This window comes from Alosa pseudoharengus, unplaced genomic scaffold (genome assembly GCF_046254945.1).
Source record: "Alosa pseudoharengus isolate Yale_2024_CS ecotype anadromous, Long Island Sound unplaced genomic scaffold, YU_APseudo_1.1 YU_APseudo_1.1_scf_22, whole genome shotgun sequence".
Lineage (NCBI taxonomy): Eukaryota > Metazoa > Chordata > Actinopteri > Clupeiformes > Clupeidae > Alosa > Alosa pseudoharengus.
In genome coordinates, this window is record NW_027468680.1 from 19279197 (window position 1) to 19292357 (window position 13161).

General features: G+C 46.0%; 1 protein-coding gene across 1 annotated transcript; it reads right to left on the reverse strand.

The window, feature by feature from the left end:
- Nucleotides 1–1144: 1144 nt before the first annotated feature.
- On the reverse strand, nucleotides 1145–8420 carry fbxo30a (F-box protein 30a). Its single transcript, XM_076299226.1, has 3 exons — nucleotides 8230–8420; nucleotides 3977–6626; nucleotides 1145–3104 (listed from the first exon to the last, which is right to left on the reverse strand). The coding sequence occupies exons 2-3, from the start codon at nucleotides 6581–6583 to the stop codon at nucleotides 2901–2903; spliced, it is 2811 nt and encodes a 936-aa protein (XP_076155341.1). The 5' UTR covers nucleotides 6584–6626; nucleotides 8230–8420; the 3' UTR covers nucleotides 1145–2900.
- Between the last annotated feature and the right edge of the window lie 4741 nt (nucleotides 8421–13161).

Here is a 13161-nt window from a genome sequence, read left to right on the forward strand (position 1 = left end):
AAAGAGGTAGAGTTGTAATAAAAAATAGTAGGCCTAGGCTATATGCTAATCTGCATAAAGTGTGCCGTCATAAATATCAGTCATTCAGAAAAATATTTTTATATCAGGATATAAAATAATAGATATATTATATTGTAATCCTCTGGTGTTCTAAGGGAGGCTATTAAAATGTTATTTAATAAAATGTCTAGCCCCCACCCCCCCTCAAAAAAAAAAAAAAAATCGAGATTCGTATCAAACCGTGGGTCAAAAATCGTGATACAAACCTAATCGTGAGGTTGGTGTATCATTACAGCCCTACTGTTCGATTTCTAGGTAGACACAAGTTTTATGCATGCATGTTATGTAAGTGACAAGGGGTCGTTCCGATGGTGATATGTACTCAATCATAAGAGCGACCTGCTCTTTTCTGCAGAGACTAAATTATTGTTCTATCTTAATTATATTGTTTTCATAATCGTTGGAAGACATAATTGAAATGTGATTTTGAATAATTGCACAACCCTATGGCAAAAGGAGCAAAACACTTCCCAATTACAGTATATTTTCACTCATATTTTTTATAATTTAATTGTTTTTGCTAAGCAATTAATTTGCTTATACTGAATAATTTCACTTGAATAGTAATTAAAACATAATAGTTTTCCAACATACGTCATGCATCGCTGATGGGTATTACACGCTGACATTACAAATACGGTTTCTTCAGTTTATGTTGCTCCAACAATTCACTGAATTAAACTCTTACTGGTTAGAAAATATTTTTCCACTATCACAAACTCCTTAATATCAGAATAATCAGGACATAGGATAGAGTTTTAAGAACCTGAGACAACAACCAGACAATGTAAAAAGATTGCAAATAGTTTTTTATTAAACCACACATGTGTCAACATGCATTAAACAAGTCTAGTACCCTGAAGACACTTTAAAGGCTGTGGATCAGTGGCCACCCATCTGGCGTCAGAGAGAGAGGGACACAGAGATACACAGAGACAGAGAAGAACAGAACAGCAAGCCCACTCCAACCACACTACTGAACTCTTAACCCTGAGCATTGACCTAACAACAACCGCCATCCGTTACCAAACCCTGGCGATGACCGTAATCTGTCACCTTTACCCAAATCCTGTCACCTTCATCCTGCCCGTCCCCCTAAAAAAAACAAAAAAACGCTACATTGACCTCTCTTGTACATTCGCTCCTCTAAGTGACTCTATGCCCAGATAATGTGAAGCCCTTTCAGTGCTACCGTTTGGCTTTCAACACAGGGTTAAAACTCTGGAATGGTTTAACAGTGAGCAGGTCAGAGAGACATATACAGTCCCTCAGATATCTGAAGTTAATCTGGCTAACAACCCCTGACTACATAGCTTTACTAGTCTGCTAGTCTGGAGCAGAACACCTGAATACTACATGGCCTTTCTAGTCTGCTAATCTGGAGCAGAGCGTCTGAAGACTTGGCCTCACTAGTGTGCTGGTCTGGGGCAGACACCCACAAGCTCTATAGCCTTGAGTCTCGTCTGGGTCCTCTACTCCCTTAAGAGCAGTCCTCTGACTGCCTCTCTGATGGGGAGCCAAAAGCACTAGTTGTTGTTGACACCACCGTGGAATACTGAAGACTGCTTACCGCAGAAGGTCGGTGGTCTTGGAGTAGTCAGTGGAAGACAAAAAGGTTGCTAGTCCTGACAGGGCCACTTTGTATCAACATCAGCTGGTAGACAGAAAATGGGGGGCATGACGGGGACAATATGTAGTTTGAAGGTGTTGTTAGATAAACTGTAGGCACAGACAGAGCAGAGAGCTAAGGGGAGAAGAGTTTGGGGGGTGGGGCTTTCTCAGTGCTCACCACCACACAAGCTGATGCTGGAGTCACAAAAACAAACAAAACAAAATAATAACGGTAAACTTCATATCGAAAAATCCAGTAAAGTGCTAGGTGATTCTCTCTCCTCTAAACTGTATCAACTGTGTACTTCAAGTCAAGACACAAGAACTGTTGGGGTTCCAAAACACCACAGGACCACAAAAAAAAAATATCCATCAGGCAGACACAAAATAAAACAGACCTACATCACACTAATGATAATATATAATCTTAAAAAAGAAAGAAAAACAGACATGACTTCCTGATGTTTAGCCAGTCCACACATAAAGTCCAACTTGACCAACGAGTCCACAACACAACACTGCCTTTGGACATTATAGTTTCCTTCTTAAAAAGAATCGAAATAATCAAATTTAAAAATCCATGAGCTTTTCAGATTGAGGGTGCGTGCGTCTCAACACAAGCACGTATCAATCTTAATAGAGGCGGCTGCTACATGTGTTTTAATCACACCATGCAAGAGTATAAAACATTACAGTAATAATTCGGCATGGCAGAGTTATTATTAAAGGTTTCTGCCCAGCTCAAAATCAAGTGTTTTCTTTTTTTCTCTCTCTCTCTCCATTAAGGCTCTGCTTTCTACTTCATTTATTGTTGTATTACCCATTTATTCTTCCGAGTCGGCACAGTATTTTCCTTAGAAAAAATATAATATATATTTTTTTTAAACCTCAAAAACGGCTATGTTTTATTTACACATCCGCAGAGTGTCAGAAAAAAGTTCATAACAATCTGCTGCAGCCCACAGTCTGAGTTCTGTGCTGGGAAGAGAAAAAAAGAATCATGATGACACAAGAATAACTTGGAAGATGACCGATGGAGCAGCGCTGGGCTTTGATGCTTTGAGTGAGCGTGAAGAAGTCCATGATTTTGACCGCATGATTCTTTGCATTTGCTAGAGTTCAGAAGATAGTGTTTGCATCTGCATGATGTGTTTTTTGCGACAGTTCAACCGGAGTGTTTGAATCTATGTGTTTGTGTGTGTTTGTGTGTGTATGTGTGTGTGCGTGTGTTATAACACTGGCTTGAGGACGGAGCGGAGTGAGCGTCCCTCACGGGTCAGCTCACGGGTGAAGCACATGCAGGGCAGGGGGATGGCCTCCTCGCGGCGGGCAACCATGTTGAACTTGCACGTCTTCAGGTGGTCGGCCATGCTGGAGATGTTGGCAAACTTCCACTCGTTCACCGTGCCGAAGGCTGTGCTGAACCGCCACACCTGAGGTCAACAACAACACAGATTAACCAACAATAGAAACTTTTTTTTTTTTAAAGCCTCAAGGTGTGTGGGTGTGTGTATGTATGTGTATGTGTGTGTGTGTGTGTGTGTGTGTGTGTGTGTGTGTGTGTGTCTTAAAAGTGAGCACTGTTCTGGAGCCAATGGGTTCCTATGAGATCTATCTATGAATGGCTATTAACACTGGCTCTTGTGTCACCAAATGGTCTGTGCGACTGCTAAGCTCAATAGAGGTTCTAGAGGTTTCTTTTTATATGCATCGTTTTAAGGAACACAATGAACTAATTCAATGACAAACAACATTCTTAGCCAAGAGGATTTAGCCTCCAGCCTGAGAACAACTAAATCTTGCATCTTAGTTATTACATCACATTTGATTTATTTATATTCCTTAACACACTTGTAATACAAAGCTTCTTTCACACAAACACAGAGACAGACAGACAAAGTAACACACACACACATAGGCCAGTGATACACTGCTTTAACCAACACGTATGCAGCACGTCTGCCACGCGTATCCAGCAACCATTCAGTGTGTCGGTTTTGCACGTCCTCAAAACTTAACCTGACGTGTAGGCAGGACGCAATTATCATCTGAACTGCATGATAGTATTAGCACAGCACGTAAACATGCAAGACCGGCTTTATTGACTACTCTCAGACTAGTCTCGTGTGGTGTGGAGCGCTCCAGTAACACGTGTAGTACCCGCTTAATACTTGGGCAAGGTTTTGTTTACCATACAGACAAGCACAACGTAGAACTTACAAAAACGCTTGGTCAAAAAGCAAGGCTATACACAGTCAGTCAGACAGACAGACAGACAGACAGACAGACAGACAGACAGACCTACCTTGTCTTTGATCTGCCAGGAGTTGGAGCCGTTGGGCTGGCGGACCTTCTGCCAGAGCAGCACGACCATGCCCCTGCCCTGCAGCAGACTGGCACACACGTCCCTCATGGTGTGTGAGACGCGGGACAGCTGGCACAGGCTGAAGCCGTCCAGGAAGCTGGCCACGTGCTGGAGGACCTCGAAGGGCAACATGCTCAGGTGGTCGCACTGGTTCCCGTACTGGCACGTCTTGCGCTTGGTGCCGATGCGGTCGGTGGTGGCGGGGGAGGGCAGGGCGGGCACGTTGAACTGCACGCCGAAGGAGCCCAGGTGGCGGTCGTGGACGATGCGCGAGCCCTGCATGGACGGGCAGAAGCGCCGCTGTGAGTACGTGCAGCCGTAGTAGGCCAGCGGGCAGCGCTGCTCCATCCAGCCGTTGAGGCCGGCGTGGATGTCGCCGTGCACGTTCTTGAAGTGCGACGAGAACTCGTCGCGGCGGAACAGCTGGCCGCACACGAAGGTGAACATGGAGCGCTGCTTGGTCTGGTAGCGCGCCACGCACTCCAACACCAGGTCCAGGCGCAACGTGTGGAACGGGCTCGGGTTGGACAGCTGCGGGCTGGCGTGGTCGCAGGCCGACGCCGAGGCGATGTCGCCCACCATGGTGTTGGTGGCCAGGATGGCCGACGGGAAGGAGAAGGTCTGCGTGCCGAAGTCCATGCGGTAGCCGTCCACGAAGCGGCTGTCCGAGATGCCGCGGCCGCTCGGCGAGTCGCCCAGGCAGAAGAGCAGCGCCGCCGTGATCAGGTCGATGCCGTGCAGGCCCATGGGGTCCTCCGACACCTCCAGGTCCAGCGTGTCCACCGCCTTGTCCTCCATCTTGCTGCGGTACCCGAGGCGGTAGCACGGCACGGCTCGGCGCCCGTTGAAGTTGAACACGCCCTGGAGCACCTGCAGGCTGTGCAGCTTGCGCTCCAGCCAGCGGTCAGCGCCGTCCCCACCGGCGGCCCCCTCCCCATTCACCGGCGGCCCCACCGCCACCGCCGCGCCCTCCAACTCCTCGCCCGCCACCTCCGCCACCAACGGCTGCAGCTCCACATCCTCCAGCTCCTCGCCCACCACTAGCGGTGGGAGCTCGGCCTCATCCTCCTGAAGCGCCCCGTCTTCGCCCGCCACCAGTGGCTGAAGCACTTGTTCCAAATCCAGGGCAAGATCGTCCCCGTCCACCACCACCAGTGGCTGCAGCCCCTCCCCATTCCTGTAGAGCCCTTCCCCGACCTCCTCAACCATCCCACGGTGACTGGTTAAGGGGAGGGCCCTCTGTTCTGGATGAGGGAGGGCCTTCTGCACTGGCAGTGATAAGCAGGGGACAGAGAAAGTGGCGTGGTGAGCTATGGCAGGCTCCACCACCACCACGGGCCTGGAGTGGAGCACCACCTCTGGCTGGTGGTCGATGGACCCGTTCTGCCCGCTGCCCTGCAGTCTGTGCTGGCTCCGCCGGTGGTGATGTGCCCCTCTGCTCTCGGGGCGGTGGAAGCCATTACACAGGGGCTTCTCCTTCCTCCGGGACTTGACACACTGCATCTCTCGCTCCTCCGCGTCGATGTCTCTTCCGTCCACGATGACCTCGATGGCCTTGCCGAAGCCGTTATGGCTCTCCCAGCTCATGCCGTTGGCGTGGTTGAGGTCCACCCCTCCCACTGCCCCCAGTTCGCATTCTGAGTCCGAGTCGCCTTCCTTCATCTCCACGTTCTCTACATCCTTGCTGCCGCGCCGACACTCGCCGTTGACCTCTCCGGCAGAGTGTCGTGTGCCATTGCGCGGTTCCTTCTCGGCCAGGCTGTCCATGAGCAGGTCGATATCCTTGTTGGCACTGGTCAAGATGTCCAGCGCCGCCGCCAGGCTCCGGCTGGTCTCCACTGAGGCCTTGTAGAGCTCACTGTACGACTCCTGCTGCATGTCCATAAGTCCGCGCGTCAGGTCCACCGATGAAGGCCTCGGAGTCTGCTGCTGTTGTTGTTGTTGTTGTTGTTGTTGAAGTTGCTGCTGCTGTTGTTGTTGTTGTTGTTGTTGTTGTTGCTGCTGGTGGTGGTGGTACTGAAGTGGCTGTTTCTGGATCAGCGGCTGGGGATGGCCCTCGTCTTTGGTGGCTCTGTTGACGGTGGTGGTGACGCGGAGCGACTCCAACAGCATGCGCTGGTCCTGCAGCGCCAGCGCCATGTCCAGCTGCTCCACGGGCTCCGCCTCGCTGCCGCCGAAGCCGCCGTTACCGTTGCCGCCACCGCCGCCACCGCCTCCGCAGCTCAGGTGTTCGTAAGATTTGTGGTCCGCATAGCTGACCGGCCAGCGGTTCCACTCCATGGTGCAGCACACCACGCTGGCGGGGCAGATGCTCAGGTGCTCAGCCAGGCGCCCGCGTGGCAGTGTGAACGGGCAGCCGAAGCCGCTGTTCAGGCAGGGCACCCGCTCCAGCGGGCAGAGCAGCCGGTGCTCGCCGGCCTTGCAGGAGTGGTAGACGGCGCCGCACACCAGCGGGCAGCCCATCAGGTCGCACGAGGACCCCGGCTCTGGCCGCGTCATGCACCTCCGGTTCACGCATGTCAGGCAGTGGGGGTGCAGCTCCTCCATCTGGGAGTCTGGTCAGCTTCAAATGAAAGGCCGCTCACTGTTCCTGGAAAGGGGCCAAGCATTAAGGGACAAAGAATTAATGCTACTGTGATGGGGGGAAAAATGTTGCTATGATATGAACATTGTATGAATGATTTGTTGTTGCAGGAATGTCTTTCTAATATTTTATCCATGGCAGCATTTGAGAACAGGCAGCAGGGATTTCTAGTTGACCCAATTTTATGGGACTGAAATTCGAAAGAGCTTAGTCCAGGTAGCTGCGGGAATCCCCTACCAAGTCTTAAAAAAAACTGTATGGACTCATGCTCTGCCATGCCGCTGTGTGTTTACAAAGTTAAACCTCTCAGTTGCAGTTGCCACACAACATTTCACAACACACGTCTTAAATTGCACAGTCACGCCTGTACCTCGAAGACGGTAAAGGGGGCAATATCAGTCTTAAAAGCCCGGATCACTATGTGACACAAAGCCAAGAGTGGTACTGAGCAGCAGAACATGCTATTTTAACTGTGTCAGTGTGATCGCAGAAATGACACGAGTGGCTTACTCGCATTTCGTCTCACACGTGTCCCTGTCTAGACACAACTTAATGACAAAGTGACCTGAGAAATACTGGACTGGACTAACAACAATCAGAACACAATACAATGCAACATATCCGGTTAAAGAAATGCACTGTCATGTAACATGATGTAGCCTACACACGTGCACTACCGTTGACAGATTTTACACATCAAAATACATTTTTACCCAATACAAATGTCTAAGGTAAAATTAAATCAACACCTAACATGACCGTACAGTCCAAGTAAAGGATAATAATAACGATAATAACGTTACTAGTGAACAAGAAAATTGTCAAACAAGGAATACACAGTTGGTATTTTCGTCACGTGATCAGACATGCAAAACAAGTCACTGCGGCTCAACTTTGTGGGGATACAAATCTTGGCGAGTAGATTAAGGTTGCAGTTGATGTATTCTAAGTTGGCACAGAGTTTCCCAACTTTGTTAAACCTATTAAAGTACTTGACAAGATTTTCTTACAAACTACACTAACTGGTTAATCAAATTGTTAGAGAAAACACTCAAAGATTCAAAAGGCTGTCTTATTAACAAACCATCACATTCAAAAGAATTTTGAGATTTAAGATCGCAGATGCTGCCCTGTTCCAACTGCGACCGGTTGTGTCATCGTACCCCACATAAGACTAGGATGTTTGCAACGTTACAACAGCAAGTACAGAGAATGTCTTTATATAGATGTTGCTGGATCACGGCTGCTAGTCCGCTAGCTAACAAGTCAGCTAGCCAGATGGCGACATGGTTTATTGATACTGCGAGTGAACATTAGCAACTTACAAAATACTCAACGATAGCTGAGAGTAAAATTATACATATATATATATAAAAAAACAACTTTTAACAAGTTACATTAATTGTCATGTTACATTTCACAAAGTGCAACTAACGAAACCGGTCACTTATATACTGACAAAAGCATACAAGGCAGCTATCTATCCACTGAGATTGTGCCCAAACTTTGATTCCTGCTAACTGGCTACCTTAGCTCAATAGCAAGCTAGCTAATTCTCAAGCTAATCTTTATCCGACACAGAATGCCGACAAACTCGCCAGTTTCTTACCGTGATTGTGTGACACGCTTGTTTGTAGAAACGACAGTATTATTTCGTATCTAATCGTTAGGGTTTAATGTGCAACGGTGTTGCAACACCGCTAATGAAAGCTGTACACTTATGACTATGTTACTTATCAATCCCCTCCGTTGTTTTCCACGTCTCTCACTGATGTGATAAAACCTAGCAAAGTTGTTCGTTAGCGGTACCTCCCGTCGCCTTTGTATTGCGTCATGGCTCACTTGACGAAATCAACTTAGCCCACTAAACTGCGACAGGGAGGCAGTAACACAGCCACAACACAACACTGTGCAACTCTTGATGCACCACAGTTTAACATGTCCTCCTGTCATCCTTTTGTCATTCTTTTTTATAGGGTGAGTGAGTGTCCTCTTGAGGGTTATGTCAGCAGTGATCACCACATTTTGGCCTACCTTATGAACTGATTCACAATTTCTTTTAAATCACTCAGTCAAATTTAGTAGGCTATATTCTTTGACAAACTTGATTGGGTCAAAAAGGAGACTAGACAACAGTTCATGACACAAATCAACCAATGTTCTATCAAAGGCTTTTATTATGTCCCAGTGGTATTGTACATCAGGCTTTATGAAATTACAAATATCTTGGCAACATCACTTGGCTGTGTGTGGGATGTTGATGCAGAATTGTGATTTTCAGAAAAACTGTACAAAAGGTTTAAAATGAAACAAAATATTTTCTATTTCACTTGTTTCATCTTGTCTATCTGTGTACGTCATGTCAGCATGCATGACACATCTAACTTACACACCATTATGTACAATGAAATCTGCTTGTATGTGTGTAGTTCACGAAGCCACCTCTGATAGGCGGTGTATGTTGGACAGGGTGAGCTGGGCATCATTGGGAGGGTACGAGCGCCTACTGCGGTGCCAGAGTCGGACAAAAACTCCTGTTACCAGTAGCAGTACAAGCAGTAGGCTTCCGAGCACCACACTCTCTAAAGAGATAACGGTCTTGCTGTCTGAAAAACACAACACACACACACACATCACAAACTGCAATCAATATTCGGTTTCATGTGGGAACAGAACTCAGCTTAGTAGCCTATCCACTCAGCTTTATAACTTCAGAATAAACTTTTGAAGGATCCAACATGCGATGTTTATCAAAAGTGTTAAGCAATATTGATGCAAGCAACGACTGTAGTATACTGGTACGATGAGTCGATCAATAGTGTGATAGGGAGAAGGGGCGAAAAGCAACTCACTCAGACCAGTGTGGTCACTGTTGGCTAGCAGTCTTCTGATTGGTCCATAAGATACTGTATGAGACATGGTGACATCTCTGCGTGTTCTGCTTGATGCTTCCTCTCCAGAGCAGTTCTGTAGAAAAACAAAGAAGGTCAGCTATTTATTAAAAAAAAAGGATCTCACAGTCAACATGTATTCTGACATAACCCAAAAAATTACAGAGAATTTCAGACACCAAACAACTGAAATTTGTCAGAGGCTGATAAGGGAGTATAATTCAGAAGTTAAAAACAAATTTAACTAGAGCACAGGGCAACATTTCATGTAAAAATGAAAAATAGGAATCACTTCTTCATTGTAAAATCTCAGAATTTGACTGTGTGGTACACAAAAGTAAGATATGTATGTGTTGTATCTTAATTGTGCTGTGTTGTAAATTTGATTATTTTCTTAGAAAGACCTGACAGGAGGCTCACCGGTTGGCAGACCCCTGCAGGGCTGGGGCAGATTTGGACGTTGCAGTGGAGGAAGACATCGGTGTAGGAGCTGCCCACAAACTTGAACATTTGGATCCTGAACATGGCATCTGGTCCTTGACCATTCTTTAACACATCCAGGGTAGATTCACTTCCTGGGACAGGGCAACTGCAGAGAAGAGAAAATCCAATAGTTCAAACAACAGTCACTAGGCACATGGTACACTTGTGGCCAGGCAGCTTCCACAGACCACAGAAAGACATCAGGCACTGTAACATAAATCACAACACATACACCAGACACCAGACACAACAAATAAACACAGGTCAATAAAGGACCATTAGAAGTGTTAGCAACAACTGACATTTCGCATACCTATTTTTCATACATCAATGGTAAAAAATATTCACACTCCAATGACAGATGTCTCATCAAATATGTGTAAGCCAAACCTCACGTTTCACTGACAGTTTCATACAGTCTATAGTTTATGGTGTAAGGTATATGGGTACATAGTCAGTTAAATGTAGATTAATATTGTTTTTCACTGCAGTAAATAAAAAGGTATGTTTTTAAAAACATGTTGTGAAAGCTTAAGCAATAGACTGTGGACACTTGTATATCAACTAGTCCAGCAGTGTCACATATTGGGCAATACCCTCACTGACTAGAGTTCACGGCGGTTAGCAGAACAACAACGCGCTGAGTAATGCAGGGTCCCGAGTCTCAGTGAACAGACATGGCAGGCTATTTCTTGGCCATGCCCTTACAGGCCCACCAAGGCTTGCCTGGGCCGTCAAGGACACACACACAGCTGTTAGGCAGAAATGCATATGGCAGGAGGGGATAGGTCACATGACACACACGCCACTGACGTTTTGTCCCCGGCTTGCCTAGCAACCCCACTGCATGCGACATGTTTCAACAACATCCTCCGAGTGAGCAGATGACAAGTGGGATTTAAAAAAAACGTCAGTAACCGGAATAGCTTCATGACTACTACGTGTGTGTATGCGTGCGTTGTGCATTGTGCACGGGCACTGACCTCTCGTGGATGAATGAGTACTGTATGTTGCTGTAGGGGTCACTGGTCGGTGTGGCCCAGCACCTTTCGAGATGCAGCGTCAGATGAGCTGGTATCTGAGATAAAGGGGAATGAGAGAAGTGTGAGAGAGAGTGAGGGAAAGATAGAGAGCGCCCCAACAGATGGTCAGGGAGCTAAACAGTCAGGGACCCAGAGAAAGTGACTGACTCAGTGGGTAAGAATTTGTGCTGAGTCATTTGATGTGCCCTTTGAGTCTAACAGTGTCTTTGTATGTATATATGTGTGAGGGAGAGAGAAAACAGAGTGAGAGAACACAGATAATAGTGGTCACCATCAGAACCCTTACATGGCCATAAACTGTACTTGCCTTACTCCATGCTAGCTCTGAAATGTCAGTTACAAAAATAACCACATCTTCAGTGACCACTTGGTTCATATTCATCTCTAGTTGTTTTTTTCCAAAAGCTTCAGCTGCTCATATTTCAGGTTTTCATCCAAAATCTTATCAACGTGAAACTCCACTAAATGTCTTCCAAAACCTTTATAGATATATAAATTCTTCAGAGTAAGACTTCAGTGGAATTGAACGAAACTACTAAATTGTGGAGGTTTTTCCAGGAGATCTAGGATCAAATGGCCAGTCACAGGTCTTCCCTTGAACGTGAGCTTGAGTGGGTGGAGGCCCATAACCCTTCAAAGAACACCACAGGCCATGGTAAAATCAGGAATGTGTTGTTGTATTTCAACAAGCATGAAAACCCACACAATATCAGTGCCACACGACCTTGTAAGACCACTGATGCATATGTTCATATCGCATACATTTCATGAGGAATTCAGTTAATAATAAGGCAGACTGTCACAGAGTGGCATCAGAATTAATGAAATGTTGTGCATCTAATGTCTATTTTGCTGATGTAAAGTGTGATAAAGTGTATAATAGAATCTGTATGTGTTTTTGTGTGTGTGTGTGCAGGAGAGCGAGAGAGAGAGAGGAGGGGACACTGCTACAGAGGGACAGGGAGCAGAGACACCTGACCCAGGTGCTCATGTTACGTCTCTAATCACAGACTGGGTTTGTTTACCTTTGCCAGCAGCACTGAGTGTGCTTTTGCGTCCAAACAGATGCTTACCGCCCTATCACGCTTTGTGAGGAAACAGATAGCTGCTCCTTACTGTATCAGATGCCCAACCTGTCACTCTCGGAAAGAGCGTTCTCAAGCTTGACCCCACAGAAAAACCCTTTGAGGAACCTTAATACCTATCTACAGTAGCCTACGTGGCTGCAATCAGCTGCATCCCTTTACACTGAAGAAGCATGCAATCTAGAACCCAAATGGAAAGATGGAACATTTTCCATATTGCATTTGCTGCCAGCTGCTAAAAGATTTATAGCTGGAAAAAAAGAGGCTAGGCTGAAAAATATTTTAGAAAGTTTAATTAAAACGCTAAAATGGCTATACAAAGAAGATTCTGGACCTTGAGGATTTTGCCTAAGGCTAAGCAAAACAACCAATCATAGAGTGTGCATGAGAAGAAGTTAAAATGTGACCAACCATAAATACTTTGACATAGATATTGTCATCAAGTCCAAGGGAGGGCACTGTAGTCCATTTGTCCTGGAAGTCCTGGTCTTTATATAGCAACATGGCCACAGAGAAGTTGCCATCCTCGGTGTTCAGTGTAATGGTCCTGAAGGGGGAAGATACCTGTAATGCATTTTCTTCTCCTTGCGGCATAGTTTTCATTAAAATACTTATTCAAGGAGAGTACATTTGAAAGATTTGTTTCTTGCAGAATCATGTTTTTAATTAAAATGCTTATTATGACTGAAGGCAGAATTGTATTTATTATTATTTGAGTGTATTTGAGAATTTATGGTGGAAAATGGCCAAACACTGGAAAAAATGCTTCTCTCTTCCTTTCCTCCACACTATCCAGGTAATCAGTGTTTGACTGACACTCTAGACAGATCTATGATCTGACTCTCAGATCACTGATTCTGAGTCTCACAGAGAAATCCCAGAAAAAGAGCATGTCTGTAGTGCTGCTCGGAAGAGCCGTTGGGGAAGAGTGGCCTAATTAAGACATTTCAAGCAGAAAAAAATTCCAATAGCCCCACATTATTTTGAGTAGCCTTGGGTTCTTGGCACTTAATTAATTTGTTATGATTAATAGTCATTA